General features: G+C 44.5%; 1 protein-coding gene across 2 annotated transcripts in view; it reads left to right on the top strand.

Annotated features, from left to right (window-relative positions):
• The first annotated feature begins 7,261 nt into the window (after nucleotides 1-7,261).
• TFCP2L1 (transcription factor CP2 like 1) overlaps nucleotides 7,262-25,128 on the top strand; it is a 69,345-nt gene continuing 51,478 nt past the window's right edge. For both annotated transcript variants that reach the window (XM_004711875.2, XM_045287435.1), the window contains exons 1-2: nucleotides 7,262-7,338; nucleotides 10,282-10,433. In XM_004711875.2, the coding sequence (XP_004711932.1) occupies nucleotides 7,277-7,338; nucleotides 10,282-10,433 (214 nt within the window). In that variant the 5' untranslated portion in view covers nucleotides 7,262-7,276. The remainder of the gene's footprint in view (nucleotides 7,339-10,281; nucleotides 10,434-25,128) is intronic.

The following is a 25,128-nucleotide window of genomic DNA, read 5'->3' on the forward strand; positions in this document are numbered from 1 at the left end:
TGAAGGCTCCAAACCCACAGGCTTTACTCCACTCATGTTACCGTGTTCCCCCCCAGATTGAGAATGCAGAGCTTTCTCAGTCACAGTGGAGGTGCCTTCTGACCTGAGGGGCCCAGTCTCAGGCACCACGTCTCACAATGCTCTGCTTCCATTTACTAGGCCTTCAGTATCTGACAATGTTTCAAATGTATGCATCAGGTTTTGAATAACTACATCCTCTGAAATGGGCAGTCAATTCCTTCTTTATAGTCTGTTCTTAGCCAGAAGCTCCACTGAAATCTATTCACTTTGGGGGCCCTGTTGGTATTTGAAATACCAGTGGCTGCTTCCAACATCCCAGCAACACACAAACCAGGACAGTATGACAAACTGACAGACTGTCTGACACAATAAGTCAAACTTTCAGATCTGGAAATGGCCCGTACTTACCCTTCAGATCTGGATGTTAACTCACCCCTATGGCTCAATTTTTAGGCAAACATTTCACACACCTTAGAATAATCAATCATTTGAAATCAAAAGTGATGATGGGTACGGAAAGACGGATGAATGGGAGCAGGAGGCAGAGGAAAGCTGTGGGACAGATGAGTTATTGAGAGGAAAGCTGAACTGTTTTGTCAACCTTCACCCAATGCACAGTACAACGTTAAACTCTAAAACAAAAAGTTAAAAATAGAGTAACAAAGCGCACAAGGAAAATATTATTGAGGCTTGGTTTATTGCATAACATATGGTCTATTCTAGAGAATGAACCATGTGCGTTACAAAGAATATATATTGTGTTGTCGGGTGGAACATACTGTATATGCCTATGAAGTCAAACTAGTGGATTGTGTTTTTTAAGTTCTCTGTTAATTTTTTTCCTAATTGTTTCATCCTTCATCACAAGTGGTGTAGTTAAGGGTTCTATTATTATGAAGTTGTGTATTTCTACTTTAATTTAGTGAGGGTTCAATTGATGCATTTTGAGGCTGTTTCACAGGGTGGATAGATATTTTTTATGGCTAGGTCCCTCTTGTTCAATTGACTCTTGAATCATCATTAATGTCTTTCCTATGCTAGATTTTGCCTCAAAGTCTATCCTTATGCTAGATTTTGCCTTAAAGTGTATTTTATCAGAAATTGATATTTCCACTGTAGTCTTGTCATTTGCCTGCTATAATTTCCCTATTTTGTTTGAGCTATTCTGTTATTCTTGGAAAGTGCATTGAATCCATTTACATTCAGTGTTATTATCAACAGATAAGAATTTATTGCTAACATTTCTCTCTCTTCCTCTCTCTCTCTCTTTCTCTGTGTGCATGTGTGTGTGTGTTTGGGAACCAATGATCTAATGTGAAACTTTTCAGAGCTGTTGGTAGTGGTAGCCGGGATTCTAATTCTTCTGGTTTCAGGGTTGGGAGGCTGATGCTTGCATGGCCTTTTAGGTCATCGGACTAATTGTTGCTTTCTGACCTTGAGTTTTGTTCACCCTTCCTTTGAATGGGGAGCGACCAATATTTGCACCTTAGATGGCTGACCAACCAGCTTTTGAGAACTCGGTTACTATCCACTAAAGTAGGATGTGGAACATTGTTTTTGTGCTCCATATTATGACGATTGACTTTGGTGTTCGCTGAAACTATGGTGCTGATTCCCCACGTCCATTAACTCATTCCGTTAAGGTGTTTGGTTATGTTTAAGACATTTTTATAATTTTGCTCCAAATGTGCTCCACCCCATTCATGAATATATTTGCAATAAAGGTAAATCCAAATATTCTTTGTCAAATCTATGCATATTTGTTAGTATACTTCCATGCTTCTCCCTCTATCACCTATTAAGCCTGCAAGTACAGCCAAGCATCTACTCATACATTCTCATTATTGCAGGATTGTCTATATAACAGTACTTGCCTCTGTTGCCTTTAACCATTGCAAGCCTCCCTGTGTCTTCCCCGTCTCCATAATTCTTCCTACTCTCCCTCTGATTGTACTTTCCCCTTCACCCAAGTCAACACTTATCTACTCTCTATTCTGACTTCTTCTCCCTCATTGCTCTTCCCACCCCAGTGTTCATCAAATAATGTTTCTTTTAGTGCAAAAACCATTTCATTGATGTTTTGTAAAAGTATTTCAATATTTGTCCTTTTGTGTTGAATTAATTTCACTCAGGATGGTGTCTTCTAGGTTCATCCATGCTGTGAGGTGTGTTGCCGATTCATCACTAGTCTTTCATGTTGTGTAGTTTTCTTTTGTGTGTGAACCAGTTTACTTACCCATTCTTTGACTGCTAGTCAGTTAGTAGTTTCCATCTGTTTGCTATTGTAACTAATGCTGCAGTGAACGCGGGTATGCATGTATCTATTCACGTTGCAGCTCCTAGTTAATAATATATATTCAGCAGAGGAATTGCTGGGTCACAGGGTAGTTCTAGTTTCAATGTTTCGAGGAAGTGACATACTTTCCCCACAGTGTTTCTACCATCTAACACTCCCACCAGCACAGTGTAGGAAGTTTTCAGTTTCTCCACAATCTCACCAACATTTGTTGTTTCCTGTTTTGTTTTTTAAACCTTTTTTATTAAGTCCTGGAAATAAAGATGAGACTTTCTGCTCTGTTAAAGATTTTCAGCCTTAGAAACTCACAATACAGGTCTACTCTGTCCTGCAGGATTGGTATGAGTCAAAATGTACTTAGTGGCAGGGAATTATTAATGCTGGAGTGAAGTTATTTGGATTTTCAGCTCCAATGGTTCCAAGCATTTATAATGGTTGGCTAGTGACTGCGAGCATTTCTTGTTTGTGGGAAACAGAAATACCATATGATGCAGCAATCCCACTACTAGACCTAGTTCCTAAAGAAATAGGAGTCATGTCATGAATAAATAAATGCATACATGTTCATCACTGCGTTAGTCACAGTAATAAAAATATGAAAACAACTAAATGCCCGTGGAAGAATGGATAAACAAACTATGGTACGAACGCACAATGGAAATCTGTTATATTGCTGTTCTGTACTGTGGAGCGGGTTCCAGTGGCATCCGAGAAGGTTCTCTCTGGACACAGTGAAATTTTTGGTAAAAGTATTTTCAAGTTGATTTTTGAATGATGGCCTCATTTTTTTGCGATGACCGATTTAAGAGAACAGCATATGGCTGTGAAATTTTGTTCCCTGCTGGGGAAAAATGCTAGAGACCATTATGATGTTGAGCACAGCTTACAAGCACAGTGCTGTAAGAAAAATTCAAGTGTACGAGTGGTTTTCTCGTTTCTAAAAGGTGAAATGTCGATTGATGACAAACCTCATTCTGGATGTCTGTCAACTTCCCAAACAGATGAAAAGGTAGACAAATTCATGGACTTGTGCTCAAAGACCAGCACTGGGCCATTGACGAGATGGGGAAATTATCAGGACTGTATGGGAGCGTGGTTTGGAGAATTGTACTAGAAGATCTGGGAATGAGAAGGGTTGCTTTGAAATTTGTGCCTTGGATTCTGACTGACCAGGAAAAAGAGCATCAAGTGGACACATGCTGTGATTTGAAAGAACAGCTCCAAAGCAACCCAGACTTTTTTCCAAGGTCATTACTGGTGACATGGTGCTATTCTTATGACCCCGAAAGCAAACATCAATCAAGCCAGTGGAAGAGGCCATCATCACGTTGCCCCCCAAACTTGTCAAATGAACTCAATGATCAATATAAGGCTCATTTGCTTTTTTTGATGTGAGGGGATGGTGCATTTGAAGTTCATTCCACCATGTTATAGTGTTAATCAAGCTTTCGATTTATAGGTTCTGAAAAGATGGTATAACAGAGTGTGACAAAAAAGGTCTGATTTGTGGCAGACGGGGATAGTTTTGCCAACACAATACACCTGCTCTCACAGCCATCTCAGTACACTAGTTTTGGACTAAAAACAGCCTGTCTCTCTTACCTCATGCACCTTACTCACCTGACCTTGCTCCGTGCAACTTTTTTGTGTTTCCACCAATGGAGAGGGACAAGAAAGGACAGGAATTTTATGACTTAGAAGAGGTGAAGAAAAAACACTAGAGAGGTGCTGTCAGCCATTCAAACAGATGAGTTTCAAAATGTTTCCAATAATGGAATGGCAGATTTGACAAATGCACTAAGAGTAATGGAGAGTACTTTGTAGGTGATAAAGTTGTTTTGTTAAAACATTTAAATACATAGTTTTGGAGGCAGGGGGCAGGGTGGATTCCCTTTTCTGGGGGGTACCCTCACAAACCTAGTGCTTTCCCCAAACCTAGTGCTCAGAAGAGGTTAGGATTCCAGCTTATATTTTAGAAAGATGCAATTCAATCCTTGACAGGAAAGAGATGGATGATGTTTGCTTTGCTTGAACATTTAAGTTTTACACACTTTGCATGAAGAGGATGAGGTATCTTTGAAATAACTGAAAAAGTTCAGTGTAGGCATTCCCCAGGTGTCTGTAGGCAGTGAGCATGGCTGTTGCCTAGCCAATCACTTTGGCAGAATTATAAACCCAGGCCAGAAAGGCCATATATAAAGAAAACCATTGCACTGTATGGGGGCCAATTCAACTCTCATCTGACTCCCCTGCTTCATCACAACCCTAAAGTAAAAGTTAATGTTCTACATTTTACCAATCACAAAATGGAAGCTCAAAAGGTTAAGGGATTTGGCCATTACACCAATTCTCTATTGCTATGAAACAAGTCATCCACACTTTACCGGCTTAAAACCACAGCCATTAATTTTCTCATATGTCTGTGTTTTGGGTAGGGCTCAGTGGGGACAGCTAATTTCTGTTACCTGTGTCCATTGAAGAATCCAAGTTTGAATACCTGGGGGGGGGGAAATTGGTCTCATTCTTTTGTGGGGTGGTAAAGAGCTCCAGGAGAGTAAAGGTAGAAGCTGACAGATCTCTTAGGGGCCAGCCCTGAACTGGGACAACATCATTTCTGCAGCATCATATAGTCAAAGCAAGCCATGAACAACCACCTCATGCGTTGGGCTGCAAGTAATCAACTTATCCCATCAGGGTCATATGTCCTGAAAGACCCAATTGTAAGCCCAAGTCTGAGCCACTTGCAATTCACTTGTAACCTTATATGCTTCCCATGCTCCATTTGCTTTTCCAGACCTTTGTCTGTGCTAGGTACTCTACGTGCAACCTTCTCCTCTTCCTCCCCTTACTCTGCATACAGGACCGGATTCCATCATCCAACAGCGACAGCTGGAGTTTTTCCAGAGCTCCAAATCCCTCCTTAGTGTTCCCAAAGCAATCTGCCCTTCTCTGAGGACACTGGACTGACAGTGCTGCTTTCCCGTCTTCCTTTCCACTTAGAACACAGGTATACACCCCTAGCCCCCAGGTCTTTGCCTGGCCTATAATGGTGCTCCGGAATTGTCAAATGACCGAATCCACATTCCCCTCCGCGAATGCCTCCCGTTTATGCAACGTGCTTGTCTCAGTCTTTAAGATGGTGTTTGGGACTTGGGATGTTCTAAGGAGCTCAAAAAGAGCGAAGGCAGAAGCTGCCCCATCGCTTTAGAAGAATTTCCATTACATCTTAAGGTCAAAGCAAGCCAGGGGTAAGGTCAGATTGGTGGGGAGGGGAGACCGAATGTTGATGGCATTGGGGTCAACACCTGTGGAGGGAAGTGAAGGAAGCAGGGACATTTCAGTCATTATGGTGGCTGTCACCCAGTGAGCAGGCTCCCTGGCATATCCCCCTGGTGGGCAGAGCAGTCAGTTCCGGTTCCATCTCTTCTCCGCCCCACCCACCTTATGGGCTATTGGGTTTGCCGCTAGCCCCACCCCTTGCCGTTTTTCCTCTTCCACTGGCCAACGCCAGACCCTGGCCCAAAGCGGCTGTGGCGAGTGACATGAGGATGGAGGAACAAGGGGACAAATGACTCAATCCTAGAGCCTCCTCTACCTTGGCAGCCACTCCCCCGGCACCCCTGGCACCCCCGGTACCGACTCTGGGTTCCCTGTGGCGTCATCGCCTCTGAAGTGTCAGGGAGTGCCATGCACACACCCTCTCCTCTCCGGCTCCTGCAGCTGGAAGGGACTGAGGGAGATTACAGCCAGCGTTGACTGCCCCCCCGGGAGCCTGCGGGCTGAAATAGCCCTCCACCTCGAGCAGTTGGGCCGAAATGGCCAGACTTTTCTACGCCTGCCGGAGCACCACCATTCTGCGTGGATGTCAGTGGGCCCTGGGCCACAGGAGGAAGGGCGTGGCCTTGGCCAAGGTGGGCCGTTTCCATGGAAACAACCCCTGATGATGCGGAGGGCTATCTGCTGACAGCCGCCCCTGAATTGGGCAGCAAGCCCTTGTAAGAAAGGGAATCTGATGGGCACTTTGGCATGTTCCTGGCAAGGAAGCGGGAAGGGGTAATCCTTGAAAGCTGCTTGGAGAAGCCGATTAGAAGACAGGGCTAGAAGGTGGGGCCCTGGGATGGCAGAGTGAGGAAGGAAGCATGCTGGAAGTCCTGGGACAGGGTCTGGGAGCTGGACGTTCTGGGATAGCGTCCCCACGAAACCTCCTTCAAATCAATCAGCAGCGCCATCGTGATCGCAAGTGTCCCCTCTGTGTTGGGCGCTGTGCTATGTGCGAGAAGAAAACCCCAAACCAACTCATTGCCATCGAGTCGATTCCGACTCACAGAGGCCCCACCAGGACAGAGCAGAACTGCCCCCCTGTGTTTATGAGACTGTACATCTTTACGGGAGCAGAAAGTCGCCTCTTTCCCTCGCACAGAGACTGGTGGATTCGAACTGCTGACCAAGGCATAGAGCACGAACCCACCAGGCAGCTCTGGCTCTCATGTGGGTGTGGGTCAGACGGAGATTGACTCCCTCCTCGCCAGCCCCTTTTGCACTGTTGTCCCTGTCAGCACTGCTGGGTCTTTGCCAAACGCAAATCAGAGATGTCTTTACCGGGCTTCGGACGCTTCAGGGGTTTCCTTCCCACTTAGAATTAAATGCCCGTTTCTCTTCCTGGTGAGTGTTACCTGGCGGCCCCTCCAGCGAGGGCGGCGCTGGCCTCAGGGGGCAGCTGCGCGGCGCTCCTGTTCCCAGGGACCTAGGGGCACGCGAGTTTGCTGGTCCGCACAGGTGTGGCGGCCCCTGGGGAGCCGCCCACTCTCTGAGATTCCAAGGCCCGCCCTGCCGCGGCCCCGCCCCTCGAGCCACCTATAAATGCGCCTGCTGCGCTGCGGGCGCGGTCGGGGCGCGGAGCCGGGCTCAGGTGTTGGTGGAAGGCTGCTGCGCAGATCGGGGCGCGCGCGGAGGCCTGCCATGCTGTTCTGGCACACGCAGCCCGAGCACTACAACCAGCACAGCTCCGGCAGCTACTTGCGGTAAGGGCTCAGCCTTGGGGCCCCACTGGGCCGGAGGAGCCGCTCTCAGGCCCCCGACAGCTTCGGGCGCCCTTGGGGGTCCCAGTGCGGGCCACGAAGCTGGCGGGCCGGGTCTGGAGAGCCCCTTCTGGGCTTTCTGCTGCCCAGTGGCAGCGAGGTCCCTGGAATCCCGTGTCTTCTGAGCTGGTTCTGAGAACAGACGAACCGCAGCGGGTTCTGGACAAGTCAGGGAGGGGGCGCTTTGCTGGGAACCCCGGGGGTGGTGGTGCAGGGCGCTCACCTGCTGGTGAAAAACCTGTCCCTGTTCGATTTTTCTCCCTGTACTGGGGCGCAAGAGCAAGAGGAACTGTCTGCCTTCAATTTGGTGCCAGTCTAGGAAATCCAGTCCCGTGCTCTCCGCCCTGGGTCGCTCACCAGACACTCGTGTCGGGCCCAGAGCTCTGCCCAGCCCACCAAGCCCCAGACCTGGCAAGCCCACCTGGGGAGCAGGCGCCTCCGCCCGCAGGAGGTCTTGGCCTGTATTGATTTGCCTGAGGGCTCCTGCACTTAATGTCCTTCATGGAAATCTTTCTTTGGGGGATTTGACTAGTGTTCTTCGGAGGGAAAACGAAGTCCTGCCTGTTTTGAAAGCATTTCTCTGGCTCTCAGTATTCTACCCTTTAAGGACTCTGGGCCCTCGTTTTATTTCGTTCCTGTAGGACTGTTTTGCCAAGCTGTGTAGCTAGCTGGGTACTCCTTAGCAGACATTTCACCTTCAGAACTCACCAGAACCAGCTCTGGTTGGTCTTTATTTCCACCCAAGTCACAATTTATTAAACGTGCCTAACTTAACCCATAGGCCGATTGATACAGGGTCTGGGAAAGTGTGTGGTGAGACTGAGGGAGTCCCAGAGCCGGAGAGTCTCAAAGTGAGAGTCACTCACAATGATTTGGGAACGGGAAAAGGGGCTGCCAAGAATTTCCTACTCAACAACCCTTGGTCCTATGTAAGTCTTGGCTTGGATACTGATTCGAAAGACATCCCAAGGACTGAGTGGAGGTGTCATTGTTTTAATCACCAGTGCAAGGTGGAGGTGGAGATGTGGTGTGCGGTTGTTAGAAGATCGTGTCCATTCACTTAAACAAAGCTCACTGCCCTTGAGTCAAAACTGACTCTGAGTGACCCCCGAGGCGTTTCTGAGACTGAAAGTGAAGCCCAGTCGTTCTACTGAGGAACTGCTGGTAGTTTTAAACTGCCGGCCATTCTGATTGCAACCCAACACTTAACCACTACACCACTAGGGCTCCATTCACTTAAACAGGATAGAATTTATTTCTACTCAACTGCATGCTGGAGTTTTAGTGTTACATAAATTTAACTTTGTGACCATTGTTGCAATACCTCAAAATGAATTTGAAGGTGACCCTTGGGAAGGGTGAGTGTTTTTACAATGCCATCTCACTAGGACATAATCCTTCCCTTGCATGGGAGGAATAGTTTCACCATCTGCTATGGAGATGATAATTTATCTGTGAAAATTTTCAGATACCTTTTAGGATTTTGGAATTGCATTAAGGGGGGGGGGGTTGGGATGAAAGGTACTATTAAAGACACATTGATTGCGGGGGTCATTTTTGGGGACCATGGATGAAGACGTAATTTTTATTTCCATTCCTGGAAATGGAGGCTTTTGCTGTCTTAGAGGCTGACTTTAGTCAAGGAAAGGCAGTGAAAGTCTGGCCCTTCCTGGTTTTTGGGTCCTATGTTTGCTCATCTCTGTGCTCTGCACAGCTTCTTTCGGCGAGTTGTCTGACTCCCCCAGGGCCTTTGCCCCCATCCCACTTTCCGTTTGATGTTCTTGTGACGTTTTATTCCTTGACAGAGGATAGCAGCCCTGAGACAAGTTACTGTTGAGTGATGGTTCCTACCCCCCTTTCCTTTTTACCTTAAAAGCCATAGTCCACAGACCATTATTTTAACGTGGCCTATGCAAATAGGAAATTATACAATCCTGAGGGAAACGGGTTTATGTACTTTTCCCAAGGTGCTAGATAGCCACACGGACTGGGAGTGTGTCCCTCATTGGTGGCACGGTGGTGGGAAGCCCCAGACAGTATGGCACTAGGGTGGTTTGAGTCAAAGGACAGTGGCCAAAGAAGCCCCCACGTAGGAGGCTGTTCCCCAGAATATGCCCGAAGCCAGGCTTTTCCTTCCGAGAATTGGTTGGACATTGTTGAGGTGTGTGCCAGACTCATTTACTGTGTTATGTGAAGAACAGATTGTACCAGTGACTTTGCTGTTTATACAGCGAAGTGGGGTCAGCTAATCTGATCCATTACCCGGGATACACCAAGGGAAGAGGTCGATCAAGATAAGGGCACTGGCACCTGTTTCCGTCCTGCTCATGCTTTAGTGGTCTTAGGTCTCTCTGCTCACCCCACTTTCACATGTTCAAGGATTCCTACCCCCTGAGAGCATTTTAAATGTTCTCTACAAACTAGTTCCCCTTCTTTCTTTCTGTTTTATGATGATGGGATTGTTGTGGAGACTTGGAGGAAAAGAATCATTAGGCTTCTCAAGTTGTCCATGTGGATAAGAAAACTGATTTGAAACCTTCCTCGTTTTGCATTTAGGAGAGATTTGCGTGACTCTTAACACAGGGTGATCTGCTGGGAGGCTCTGTTCTGGAGAGATTTTTGTAACTTTTATATTTGATAAAATTGGTTTTGTATCTCCTCGCTGACTGTAGCCTATGACCCCCTTGAGCAGTTCAGTTAAAATAGAATCATAAAAGCACCTTAGCGTATTTATGAAGTGAGGTATGCTACTAGGCCTGCACACTGAGGTACTGGCTGTGTTAATGCTGACGCTGGTGGGCTACATCCCCCTCATTAACTTTGCTACGTCTTGTGAACTGGCTCCTCTTAGCTTTGCTCCTGATCATTCCTCTCTGTGTGTTGCAGCGATGTCCTCGCTTTGCCCATATTCAAGCAGGAGGAGCCTCAGCTGTCTCCGGAGAATGAGCCTCGCCTGCCGCCCCTGCAGTACGTGCTGTGTGCTTCTACGTCCCCAGCTGTGAAGTTGCATGAAGAGACACTGACCTACCTCAATCAAGGTAGTGACTGGAGTTCTGGGCCAGGGTCAGAAAGTGGGGGCTGGACTCCTTCTGCCAACAAGGAATGGGGAACTGCCCTGAAAGACCCGTTTGGATTCGTTACATTTCCACAATGGGCGTGATGAATTTTGGGAAGGACTCTTTGGGCAATGCAAAGAGTTAATACTCCTGGCTGCTAACCCTACCTCTGTTTCAAGTCTAATCAGAGTGTTTTGGGAGAAACCGATGGAGCACTGTTTTGTGACACAAACAGAGTTCAATAGCAACTGGTTTTATGGGCTTTGGTGGTCATATCTGACTTAGGTTTATCTTCCATTTCCTACGTGTGTCTTTTCTAAGTTTCATTGTCTTCCTCTGAAAAATCAGGATGTCATCCATCTTGTTATGGAAGTCAAATGCCGGTAAAGATACATTAAAATCTGTAATCTCGAACCCTGGTAAGCTGAAGCCCTGTCAGAGAAGGAAAATGCAAATAAAGAAAGAATAATAAGTAATTCTTAATAAAGAGAAAGAGTCAGTAGTAAGACTGCCAAAGGAGGAAACCTTGTGAGACCGAGGAAACTAGGCGGCTCTGCCTGTCACAGTGTCGCTGTATAGCATTACGTATGTCCATCTGCCAGTAGGGAATGCTCAGTAAGTGGTAGGCACAGTTACGATTATTATGTACTGGGAGTATGATGTCCTTTCTTGATATAGATGACAGCACCTTTGCTATATCAGGCTGCTGTTCTTTCTAGAATTGCCCTTGGTTGGCCACATGGAGATTGGCCATGTCTTAAAGGACCCCAGGGGCAGTAATCCACAATTAATACACAGGCACTTTTTTTGGTGACAAGGACAAGATCACTTAAGAGGTCCTGAGAGAAAATGCCTTTGGATTTGAATTCCAACTCTAGCCACGTCCTGGTTCCATGACTGTGAGTTAGGGTTCTTCTTTCTCTGTGAATCGGTCTTTCCACGAGCAGAATGATAACTCTAATTGGGCAAAGTTGAAAAGAATAAATGTTTGATTGCTTCTCAGACTTTTAACTAAGCTCAAGTATAAAAGAATAAATGTTTGAAAAGTCTTGATGTGATAGTGGTTGAAAGTTCCTGTTCTTTTTACTAGAACATATGAACCAATACCTTGATGGATGACATTTTTGCAGTGTGCTAACAATATGGCACTTTCTTCCGGGGTCACTTCATCAACACCTAGTATACAATGGGCTCAGTGCTCAAGGCGGAGAGCAAGGGGCAAAAAAACCCAAAGCAAACGAATGCCGTTTCTGTAGGGTTGTGCCAAATTGCCTGAGAACGGAAGTGTGAAGGTAGCAGTTTGTCTTCCACGTGGGGCTTACTCTGCAGTGTTCCCTGCATTTAGGGAGCCAGCTGGAGCTGGGGGTCTACCCTGACCATCAGGCTTTCCTCTGGTTGCTGAACTTATCAGCTTCTATACCAAGAAACTAGCTCATACCCTACCCCGTTTCCCCCCAAAATAAGACAGTGTCTAATATTAATTTTTGCTCCCAAGGATGCGCTAGGTCTTATTTTCAGGGGATATCTTATTTTTTCATGAAGAATATGGTATACATTTATTGTTTATTGTTTAATTAAAAGAGACCTCACACTTCCTGTCTGCTCCAGCTGCGCTGAGGTCAACAGTGAGCTGCGTGGCAGCGCCCACTGCTACGGTCAAGAGTCTAGAGTTACCGTAGCCTTATTTTCGGGGAGGTCTTATTTTTGGGGGGGGGATGCCTTATATTTCAGCGAGAGGCAAAACTGTAAGTAGGTCTTATTTTCGGGGATGTCTTACTTTCGGGGAAACACAGTATTAAGTCTATGTCTGCCTCTGCAGAGGGAAAGCTCTCTCCCACTATCAGTGTGCCTCAGGTAGAAAGCGATGGTTTATGCCTTTGGGCAGCTTTAGTGGCCTCATGGTTGGACAGTGCCTGGATCAGCAAAATAGCTCTTGTGTGTGCTTGTTAAGAAATCCTGGTGTGGTGGTTACACATTGGGCTGCTAATTGTCACGCTCAGAAGTTTGAAACCACCAGCTCTCCTTGGGAGAAAGATCAGGTTTTCTACTCCCATACGAGTTACAAATTTGGAAATCACAGGGCAGTTTTACCCTGTCCTATGAGATCGCATCAACTCGATGGTGGCGAGTTTGGTTTGGGTTTTAGTATGTTTGTTTGGGGAAGGGCTTCTTTTTTTATCTTTCTCTTTTATGGAAAGGCAGATGCTACCCACTGACTGTGTACCTTGGTACAGTTTCTTTCCTCAACTTTCTTGTGTAAATTAAGATTCCAAATGTTTTAGCCTATTGAATCGGATGTGCTTCTTTGGCCCTCTCTCATGGTGCTGAGGGAGCGCTCAGAAGCCTTGATGCTGGGTTAGTCTGTTGACCTTTCCCTCCTTCACTCCCCCCAAGGTCAGCCTTTGGATGGCGGCAGTCATCAGTCAGCTTACTGAGGTTTTTAAGACAGGAATTATCTTTGTGCCTAATACAGAGTCATTAAAAGAGAAGGGGACATGAGCTACCCCAAATCTTATCATTCTGTGTTTATTGTGAACGGGGAGCAGGGTTTTAAGAAGTTTGTGGGAAATGAATTTAAAAGATATTTCCATGAACTTTTTGAAACTCCGTCACATTTATTTTTCTTTAAATTTTTTCATGGGTTCTCTTTTTATTCTTTTAAGCAAGTCTTTTGATGTACACAAATGCATTCTTAGGAAGACCCAGTTCTCTTTTTTTCTTCTTTAGAGTGGCTGTTTTTCATTATGTTTGGTACTCTGTCTATGCCTTGCATTGGGGCCCTTAAATTTGTCCCAGTTTTCTAATTGATTCTGTTTATAGTTGTAGAGTCTATATTTAAGTCTTTACTCCATCTTGAGTTCCTTTTTAAAAAAATTATAAGATCATTTCATTGGGGGCTCTTACAGCTCTTATAACAACCCATACATTGATTCTATCAAGCGTATTTGTACATATGTTGCCATCATTATTTTCTAAACATTTACTTTCTATTGAGCCCTTGGTATCAGCTACTCTTTTTCTCCGCCCCCCCCCCATGCTTGTGACCCCTTGATAAGTTATAAATTATTATTATTTTCACATCTTACACTGATCACGCTCTCCCTCCCCCAGTGGTTTCTGTTGTTCATCCCTTGGGGGTGTGGTGGTTATGTGTTGGTCATTGTGATCTGTTCCCTCTTCCTCTCCTCCTCTCCCCACCTTCTCCCTAACCTCCTGGTCTCGCTACTCACATTCCTGTTCCTGGATTTTGTGAGCTCTTATCTCCTATCTGTACCTGTGCAGATGCTCTAATCCAGCCTGCAGTGGAAGACAGGACTGGGGTCATGATAGTGGGGGGTGATCACATTTATTTTTAATATGAAATTTTCCCAATTATTAAAATAATGCATGTTCATTGTGGAAAATGTGGAGGATTCACAAAAGTATAAAGAAGAAAATGAAAAGAAATGTCAAATTCTCTCATTTCCCTGAGAATGACTGCTGACCGACTTTCTGCATAATTGCACATATATCTTTTTAAATTGCATTCATGCTACGGGCATCCTGAGGTTTTCATCGACTACTTTGGTGAAATTTTTGTCCTGTCATTAAAAATGCTTTGAGAATGATTACAATTTTTGTAATTCTTTGACCAGTTTTATGTTGTAGACATGTGGTTTCCAATTGTTAACACTGCTGGGGAAGAATATGCGTGTACGTAAATCTTTATGTGAAATGTTGACTTTTAAAAAAGATAAACATCCACACAGTTGGATGACGGACTTAAAGAGTTTGAACATTTTTAAGACTTCTGACATGTTACCAAGTGACGGCAGCAGCCGTACCATTTTATATTCACTCTTCTAAAGTGTTGTTTTCCTTCCATGTTGCAAAATATTTGCCCACCTCCAAATCAGCTTCGTAGTATCTTAATTTTAACATTCAAATTTATAAGGTGACATAAAGGTCAAAGTTTACTTTTCTAAATCATTAGCCTCCTGCCTAATATCTATTGTTGCATAGTTTTGATTACTTGGTTAAAATGTCAGTTAAAATTTTTTTATAACTTAAAAAAAAAACCCTTTTTTGTGAATTATGTAAAGACTCACAGAGGAAATAAGTTCTCTACTCTATAGTTCATATCCTTTGTTTCATAAACAGACTGTACAAGATTCTATGAAACATGATGTCATGCCAGAAAACAAACCCCCCAATTTCTACAGTCAACACCAGGAGGAATCCAGGAATTCTCTAGATAACTCAGGAAGAGGAAGGGCAACACAAAACTATCTCAATACAGTGCTTCCTTGACGAACGGGAACATGGTTTGCTCAGCTTGTTGAGTATTTTAAGGAAATGCCGACTTTCAAAACATTTAAGAAAACAACCTCCCCACCCCCACCACAACCCGATAGGTCAGAAACAGATTTTTTTTTGTATGGCCATAGTTCCTGTACCTTTGATGTCCATAAACTTTTTATGCTGCTAGGTGAAGGTTTGCAGAGCAGATTACTAGTTTTATGTTCAATGACTTATGCACATTTGTTCTAACTCGTTCATTGAAATCCCCTCAATATACCCTCCCTCATCCCACTTCCTCCCTGTATTTCCTGTGTTCATTCCTCCTTTGCTAACCTTCTGAACTTTGTTCTTGATGAATGCTGTTCTTTTGATTTTAAATGGTGGCCTATTTCTGAAAGATAATTTTGCTTCCAGACCTGAGGCTAAGGATCAGTCTTGGGGGTCTGACCAGTCTTTGTGCAACCAGTAAGCCTAGTCTCTTTTATGATTTTGAGTTCGGCTTCACATTTTTCTTTTACTCTGTCCAGGACCTTCCAATAAGGTCATTTTCAGTGCCATTGGTAGTGGCAGCTAGGCACCATCTAGTTCTTCTGGTCTCAACGTTGTGGAGACTAGTGCTTTGTGGTCGGTCCATTAGCCCACGGAAGTAATGGCTTCCACGCGTTTTAAAATGGTTGTTGCTATTCTTTCCTCTGCTTGGGAAGAGACCACCCTTGGATATACCTTGGTCGGCAGCTCAGGGGCAATGTCTGATGATTCTCACAGAATTCCTTTTCGAATACAGTAATTTGCAAATACGTTCTCTTTTGCAAATATGTTCCTTTCAGTACCTTAGCAGTTTTTCAGTTTTAATTTTTATAGGTATATTTTATAACCACTGAGATATTAAGTATATCTTCATTTCATATCTTATAAAGTTGTTTCTTGCATTTACTAAGTACAATTCTTGAAATACCATTTCCCCCATAAAACTAGAACATCTCACACATCATTTAAATATCTGCCTATTACTTCGCTAAGTGTATGTGGGCAAAGTGTTAGAAGGCACCCTGGTGGCGGAGTGGTTACACGGTGGGCTGCTCACCACCAAGTTAGCCGACGGAACCCCCAGCTGCTCCAGGGAAGAGAGACAAGGCTTTCCACTGCCATAGAAACAAAGGGGAGCTGATCTCAAGGAGATCAAGAAAAAGGGAAATGTTTGGAAAGGGATTGTGGTAGCAATTGTCCAATCCTGGTGGATGTGATTGAACTATGGGATGTTATGATATCTGTAAGAACTCCCCCTCCAAAAAAAAGAAAGACAGGAAAACCAAATAACTGGTTCTGATCCCACCCCCCAAAAGAGTTACAGTCTCAAACCCACAGGGGCTGCTCTACTCTGCCCTACAGGCGCACTATGCGTTGAGATGACCTTGATGGCAATACGTTTGTTGGTTGGTGGCTGAAAGAAAATATGCAGTGTCATTATTTTACTTCCCTGCCTTGCACAATAGAATAGAAACTCAATGAAAACAGGGCAAGTCTATCTCCCCTTTACCTTTGTATCCTTATGATTGTGCTGTCCATAAGCATCTTTGTCTTACAGTGCTCTAAAAACGTTGTTAAGGAGTTCTGGGTTAAGTAGTGCAATGGGTTAAGTGTGCTGTGGACAGAAAGCTCCATGGTATGAATCTGTCTTGGGGAGAAAGATATGACTACCTGCTTCAGTACAGAGTTTTAGCATGAGAAACTCTATGGTGCAGTTCTAGCGTTCCTGTAGGGTCACCAAGAGTTTGGAATGGACAGGCTGGCACCTAGTGGGTATAAGCATCTTCAAATGAGCTGTGGTGGTACAGTGGCTAAAGTGCTTGATGGCTAACCAGACTGAGAGTTGAAATCACCAGCCACTCCATGGGAAAAGAAGACGTGGTAATCCCTTTCTGTAAAATTCCAGTTCCCGACTCATTGCCACCAAGTTGATTCCTACTCCTGGCAATCCTACAGGACAGGTTATAACTGGTCCTGTAGGTTTCCAAGACTATAGCTCTTTATAGGAGTAGTAAACCTTGTCTTTCTCCCTAGAAGCGGCTGACAATTTCCAGCTGCAGACCTTGCAGTTGGCAGCCCAATGCATCACCTTTACACCCAGACAGCCTTGGAAACCCAGTGGGCCTTGCACTGTTCTGTCACTCTACGTCAGAATGGACTAGAGATCAATGGGCTTGGTTTTGAGTTTGAGGCTAGAAGGTATTAGACATTGTGGATTGCATGAGGGAAGGGAAGGAATCATTGGTTTGTCCAGCACATACTCGGTGCTGGGCACAGAGCAGAATGTCATATGTGTATCTTTATTTCGTTTTTCTTGGGAAGTTTTATTTTTCTCTCCTAAAGGTGGGAAAGCTATTGAAAAGAGGTTGCAAGACTTTCAAATGACCTCTTTGTCAATGACCAAAGGTCGCTGTGGACAGATCCATCCTGAAGGTTAGCTCCTGAGTGGAAGGCACCACCGTAGGTGACGAGTGGGGATGGTGAGGTGCACTTAGGAGCAGCAGAACCCCAGGCAATCTGGAAGGGCATAGTCTGGCTTTGAGATCAGAATGCCTTTGCCAGAATGGACTGTCATCTAGAAAGTTTTGGTATTTTACATACTAGTAACAATTAAGTGTTAACTATAGAATGGATTTTTCGTAGATGTCTTACTTTCATTCATAGACAAAACCTCCTGTCTGTTGGAGGATGATAGTTTAGTGAGAAGAGAGTGTCTTGTGCAAAGTACAAGAATGAGCAAAATGGGGGGTGTAATTGAGCACACTGTCTATCCCAGGAATCCTAAGTGGTTTAGGATGACTGAGTTTGGAACACGATATGGATATGGCCAGAGAGGGAGATAGATCTCTCTGGAGCATCTATTATTTGGTTATTTTTTTGGCCAATTAAGTAGGTCACTTTATCTCTCTGTGCCTCTGATTCTTCATCTGAGAGATGAAGAAAATAACGCCCCTACTAAGTGTTAGGTTTCTGGAGTGGGTTATACCTTGGTTCTTTGCTTTACATGATGAAAGAATTCACACTGAAGCCCATTTTATAATCCAAGTGGATTTTTATGAAGGATATGACAAATTTCAGGTTTTACAGTCTCAAAGGGGTTCACAATTGGGCCTGAACAACCACGTGGTAAGGAGCTCCCATGTGTGGAACTGGGGTGGGGGGAGGTGTTTCCCAGGGACTGAGTGGTAGAGGGAGCAAGGGGCAAGAGGGTGTTGGGACCAGAGAGGCTGGGGTCTCCACATAGGCCAAGAGTGGGCACATGTGGCCCCCAAGCAGGTACAAAGTGGGTCTGAGCGGGAACACCCAGGTGGTACATGTGCCCACACCCTCTGACCTGCCACTGACCAGGAGCAGGGTAAGAGAGTATAAGAGAGCCCCTGAGCATGCTCCCTGCCTTTATTCTAGCCCATACCCCTGGCTGGGGGAAGGCATGATTGAAGGTATTGGTTGACCCCATTGGCTGGGTTAAGCCCACTTGGATGATGTTATGAGCCTGGGCCTAGTTTCCACCACCCAGGTGTACATCCCACCTGGCTCAGGGGCTTGAGTATGAGCATGCTCAGTTTGGGGTCTTCATGGGTATCTAATAGTTGCATGGTGTCTTGCCAACCTCCCTTAAGGGGGCCTTTGCAGGCAGGGGAGGGACAAACCCTGTCCCTAAACTAGCTAACTAACAAAAGTAGTCAGTACTCAGCATTAAAATGGTGCCTGGTATGCAGGCTATTTTTAAAAAAAAAGCTCACTCCCATTGAATCAATGCTGTCTCAAAGCGACCCACTGTGGGTTTCCCATAAACTGTATCTGTTTCCGTGAGTAGAAAGCCCAGTCTTTCTCCCGTGGAGCTGCTGGTGTGTGCAAACCAATAACCATGCTGATCGGAGCCCAATGAGTAACCACTATTCCACCAGGGCTCCCCATAGAATTTTCATGGACCTTCTAATATTCTTTTGAAACCTTTTTCCCCCATGCCAAACAATCAGACTTGCCTAGGAATGATGGAACTGTTGCTGTGTAATAATGGGAACCCTGGAAGGATTGGGGGGAGTGGGAGAGGAATCCATTGCCCAGAAGGCTTTCTCTGGGAGTTCATTATGAACATCTACTGGGTTAGACACTTCATGAAGGACCTCTGAAGGAGGATGTATGTGAGGCTTGATGGAGAAGGGACCTTGAGGAAATGGATAAACAAAAACAAAAAACAATAAACAAAATAAACAATAAACAAAAAAACCCCAAACTCACTGCCATAGAGTCAGTTCTGACTCACAGCGACCCTATAGGACAGGGTAGAAGCACTCTTATGGATTTCCGAGATGAAATCTTCATGAGTGTAGAAAACCTCATCTTTCTCCCCAGGAGCAGCTGCTGGTTTAGAAATGCTGACCTTGTGGTCGGCAGCCCGCTACTGTGTAACCCACTACTCCACCAGGGATTCTCTGAAGAAATAGGTAGAAGGAGAACATTTTGAAGAAAGCAAAACAAAAAACGGATTCTTCCTGCCCTTCCCCACCCCCCATCTCTACCTTGTGACCTAACGGGAAGCCACGCAGATGAAAGTTCAAGGCCGGATGTGTTGTCCCTTTTCATCTCTTTTATAGTGTGGACAGAAGTGCAATTCTGCCTTTTTCAAAACCAACTTTTCCTCTAGGGATGTCATTTAATCACTTTGTAGTTTGTTTTCTTAACCTGTAAAACTGGTGAGGTTCGCTTTGTGAGTTGCTCTTAGAATTAAGTGAATAACAAGTGCACCATTTCGTTTTTTGTCTACTCCCAATTATAACAGTGACTTTGAGTTTATGGAATGAGGCAAAAGATTACTTACTTTGTTAATTTATCCGTTTGCCTTATCAGAAAGTTTCTTTGCAGGTTAATTTTTAACTTGAAGTGTGAGTTAAACTGAGTAAAACAAAGGCCTTAGATTATATATACTTAAAATACTTTCCCTTTATATTTTGTGAGTATAAAAGTAGTAGAACAGCCAAATACTATATATACTCGTGTATAAGCCAAGTTTTTCAGCACATTTTTAATGCAGTTTTTGTGGTCAAATTAGGTGCCTCAGCTGATATTCGGGTCAGCTTATACTCGAGTATATACAGCATGTATTCTATAGAAAACTTTCTATGATCCTACCTTTCAGATATATTTAGATATATAGAAATACATACATGCATGCTTTTTATCTTTTTCAGTGAAATGAGATCATATAAAAACTGTTCAACATCTTCCATTTGTTTATTAACAAAATATCCTCAATGTCTTTCATGTGGCAGCACAAAAAAATCGCTGGTCTTTACTGGATGCATTATGATCTATGAATGTTGTACACTTTTTCCTCTAGAATAATGTGAGGATTGCTTCTACTTTTATTGTCGCTAGTTAGCACACACTTCAGTGAGCATCCATCAACACATATCCTAGTGTTTAAGCAAGAAAACGTGAAGAATTCTGGCTAGGTTTTTTTTTTTTAAGGATAAAGGAACTAGAAAGCAAATGAAATCGCTTATTTTTATAGGAGTAAAAGAGGAATGGAGAGGACCTGGAAGCTTCCAGGTAGAAAGAAAGCCGGGTCCATGCAGCAGCAGACTGGGTGTTTTTCATAATTGAATTCAGAGCTTGTCTCATGTGGGATTTCAGGATCAACCCTCTGTTCAGAAAAATGACTGCTCTTTGTATTCCCAGCCTTCACCAGTCTTCCAAAGAGCTCAGAGGTAATAAGGTAAGTGGGGAGAGCGGATGGAGAATGCAAGCAGACAGGACGGTGGATGCCTCTTCTTCTTGGGGACACTCTGATCTAGGCAAGAGCCCCTAGTGGGGCTTCAGAAATTCACGGGAAAGTTCCATTTTCTTTTTATTCCATTTTCCCACATACGTTTGAAGCCCCCTCGTATATTCCTAGTTTTCAACAATGCTAACAACGATGCAATGATTAAATAAAACTTGGCTGCTAATTGAAAGATTGGCAACTTGAACCTGCTGAAAGTGTAATTGTACTGTGCCCATACATCTTGCTTTTTCCCACGTGGTGTGTGTGTTAGGGAAGAGGCAGGAATACTTATTCTAATAGATCTAGTTCTTCTTAACTTTTTTTGGAATATTAATTTTAAATTTGATTTCTACCTTTTATTTTGAAGTCATTTTACATTTCAAACAGAAGAATTGAAAAGCTCAGATGACGAACGTCTATATGTGCACCAGCAGTTTTTGATGTTTTGTCATATTCTCTTTATCTCTTTTTCATTATGTGACTGTATGTATCTGTATAACCCTGAATTATTTGATACATGTAGACTACATGATCCTTTATTTCTAGATACTTTTGCTTGTATTTCCCAAGAAGACATACTCTTATACAACCTTTCTTTTACCAATTTCAATAATTTAATATTTACGCAATGTGACTGTGTTCCCTACTGTACATCCTTTATTAAAATGGATTGCAGTACTGTTTCCCACCATACATGCCTTATTAAAATCTGGTCAACTCCTCTGAACATGTCCCTTATAGCAAATTTTCACCCTGATACAGGATCTAGTCCAGGCTCATGCACTGCATGAAGTTATTCCAAGCCCTTACTTGTGCACTTTGTTAAAACTAGCAATGAAAGGTCTAACATGCTCTTCCAAGGTCCTCAGGGTTTCTCATTCTGCTGCTCCTTCAAAGAAGGTCAAGGGAGCAGCAACAAACATTGACCTGGAGACAGGCAGAGTATGTTCAAGATCTGTCTGAAGTGGCAGATGATGCTGAGAACAGATGCACCACAGACTAGTCTCAAGGAGCTGGGGACTAGTGATGCCCCAGATGGCCAACTCTTCCACGATGCTACTCAGGTCCACTTCCACCCCGCTCCTCCCTGAGTCTCTTCCCTCACATTTGCTGGTTCTGTAATCACTGCAAAGTCCCACAGAAACTCACGAAAGTGTGAAGAAGGTGGGGGCTGTTCAGTCCCAAACCCTAAGGTCAGGCAGGGGTAAGCCAGATGCATCCGGAGGACACACTCCACTCCTGGCTCTTGCCGGTGGTGAGATCACACCCCCTGCTTCTCAGAGGGCTCGTTTTATATGTAGCAGGATGGCATTGCAAGGAGTCCTGTTCATCATAACTCACAAGCTAATCCAATCATTATCTCCCTCAATCTTCTATCCGACCCATGCAGGGAAAGGTCATTGGGTAGGCATTCCAATGAGTATCAATAGGGCAATCAAATGAACATATAACCTTTCACCTTTTAAATGACACTGAAATATAATATTATATTCTCCAACCCAAGACAGTATTGTATCGACGCACAGATGACCTGGGACCTTAGTCAGGGTGTTTTCAGTAGGCTTTGCCCCTCCATTAATCTTAATCATCTATGCTTTACCTCACACCCTCCAGAAGCATTTTTTCTCCTCTTAGATGTAGCATATCGTTCCTTACAGCCATTACAAGTAATGGTAACCAAGGTAACCATTAAAGAGTATGGCCATAAGCACACCCTCGGCTGAGGTCAGGTCCTAATCTCATCCTATTTCTGGTTATTAGCCAATAATGCCCTCCAAAATGGGACTATAGCCACAGGTGTATGAAGTCCAGAATTATAATATATCACATAAGGGATTATGTCTACAAGGGCCATATTCATTGACTATAACTCAGGCCAACTCAGCCCCTGACTCTTCTAGCCATTAAGACATTCATACTTGAACTGAGAGAAGAGATTCTCTTGCTCTAAGTTTATTCATTGCTTTACTACCAGCTACTATATCTCCTTCCTCCCACTTGCCATTTATTTTTACCTTAAAGTTTCCACCTTGGCAATGGACATTAATCTCAGCTACTGTGCCAATCCAGATTGCTGGTAGCAAGACCAGTCAGGAAGTGCTTCTCCCTCGGTCCGTTCTCATTCGTGTTGTGTGGGTTTGCATGGGTATAAGACGAGTGGACTTGCTCGACCACTAGGCAATATGACACTATTCACAGTCAACCCCAGTTTTACCAGATGCAGAGAAGGTCCACTACATCCAATCAGGCCCTTGAGAATTCCTACTTACGGATTCAGGGGTATGGGCAGAGTCTCTTGCTGTGTGGTCACCCCAGCTTCTGGTACTCGAAGCTGCATCCCTGGTCTTAGGTTCACAGCATCTGGAAGAAAGAAAGCAATTTCAGGTGATGGGGGGAAGGACTGTACAGTGGCACCAGCATCTCCACCCACCACCTCTTTTCCATAGCCTCCTGAGAAATGTAGGGATCTGTCTAGTGGTGGTCCTCCATTTGTCCCCCCATGTTGAGTGTGAGCACACACTCATAAAGGCATGAATGCCAGTCCCTCGTGCCTTATCTCCCCCTTTTTGGATAACAAATATTTCAATTGCCCATTCCAATCATCTATCAAACTATTACTCTGAGGTGGTATGCAATATGGCATGTCCATATATGATGATGTTCTTAGTCTATCAGTGCACTCTGTGGACTGTAAAGTGTGCTCTTTGGTCTGAGTGTATAGAACTTGGTGGCCCAATCTTGAACAGTATCTTTTGTTCTAACCCATTGATAGTGTTCTTAGCATCTGCACGCGTCCCTGAATCTGCGAAACCCAGAACGGAGTACGCGTCTATTCTTGTGAAGATCCATTTGTAGCCACCTGGGCCACGGGTCTCATCGTTCTCCTGTAACTGGTTTGCCAGCTATGTTTAGGGCTTTCAGCCTGGGGAGTCTGTCCCGCAGCCATTTGCAACCTCGTCTTTCCTGTTGGCAGACCAAGCAATCCTTACTGGCATTTTGAGTCTCAGAGGCTCTGAAAGGGATGCGTCGAGATCCAGTCTGGCTCTGTGTTGCTGAAGCATGCCTATGGCTACTCATTTCATGCACCCAATTAGCCATTCATGCACCCAATTAGCCAGCTCAAGAGAGTACAACCCTGTCCACATGCTGGTTCCATTCACCTTCTGACCCAGGAAGGGGTTCTCCTGGTGGGCGTCAACTTGTCCTTGTCCCACACAGGTGATCCCTGAATAGACCAGTTTTCCATGGCCCATTTGCCTGACCATATAGCCAAGGCATTGGCAACTGCCCATTTACCTGTAAAATTCCAAACACATGGGCTCTTGGCGTTGTCCAGTTCTCTCTTCACGACAAGGAAACAGCATGCAGCATCGTCCACTGAGCTGACCTGTTCTTGCCGTCTTCGATTAAGTCTGGTTTCCATCTGCTGATCTCTATGCAGCAACTTTCTGCATCCACATACTCAAAACTGCTACCTGTGAACCAAGAAACTGTTCGCCACTAGTCAGCCGATAGTTGTTAATGGGGCACTCTCTCTGAAATAGCCTCTGGTGGCTCGAGGGTTGGCCCTGTGGGGAAGGAGGCTACCTGTTTGTGAAATGGTGGAGGCCACCCTGCATTCCCTCAGGAGCTGTTCCTGTGTGAACCATTTCCATGTTTGGACAACTTTGGGCAGCATCTTCCCTGACATATCTCCAAGACATTATGGGATGGGTATCTCAGGTCTTATACTGCTTTTATGTCCTTCTGTCAGCGAGGCAATCTCAGTCAGTGCCCAGTAGCAGGCAGTTCATTGCCTTTCAAAGGGTGTTGCAGTTTCTGGAAACTTCTTAGTACAGAATCCCAGCGATTGTCTCGTAGGGCAGTGCTCTCGGGTGTTTGCCATAATGCCAGTCTGCATAAGCGTGTGCAGCAGAGACTTCCAAAAGCATGTTTGAATGTGGATGTAAGGGCCTCCAGGCAAGCAGCGTGATACTGCTTTCTGTTGTGCAGCCTGCTGTGGCTCAGGCCCCCGCTCAAATGCAGTTTCTTGCAAATAGTCTTATGGCTATGAGCTAACAATATTTCCAGGTGTAGATGATGAGTCGTCCACAATCCAAATAGAGCAACCAAATTCAGGACCTCCTGATTAGTGTTTTTTTTTCTTTAAAGCAGAGCAAAGGTGTAATAAGTAAAGTACATTTCAATCAAGAAATGGGTCACCTCATGATTTGAGAAAGCTACTTAGTCTTTGGAATAGGTAGTGTAGCCAGTCTGGGACACTATTTTACTTAGACCTTGATAATCTACTGTCAATCTCCATGAGCACCTGTCTTTTTTACAGGTCAAAGGGGCTGTGATACAGAGTATTTGTTAGCACCAACACTCCAGCCTCTAGCAGGTCTTTAATCAGAGCAGTAATCTCCTTGTGCCCACTAGCTATCCTGTACTATTTCAGAGTAACAATCCGAGTGGGTTTAAGCAATTGTAATGGGACACATTTAGCATGTCCAATCATTACAGATCTATATTATAGGTCTACAGATTACATGCTTTCAGTTTTACAATATTAGGTAGAGGGAGTGTTCCCCAGTTAGACATATTATTATCCAAGCAATGATA

The sequence above is a fragment of the Echinops telfairi genome, unplaced genomic scaffold (assembly GCF_000313985.2).
Source record: "Echinops telfairi isolate 266 unplaced genomic scaffold, ASM31398v2 ScPeMD7_15;HRSCAF=58, whole genome shotgun sequence".
NCBI lineage: Eukaryota > Metazoa > Chordata > Mammalia > Afrosoricida > Tenrecidae > Echinops > Echinops telfairi.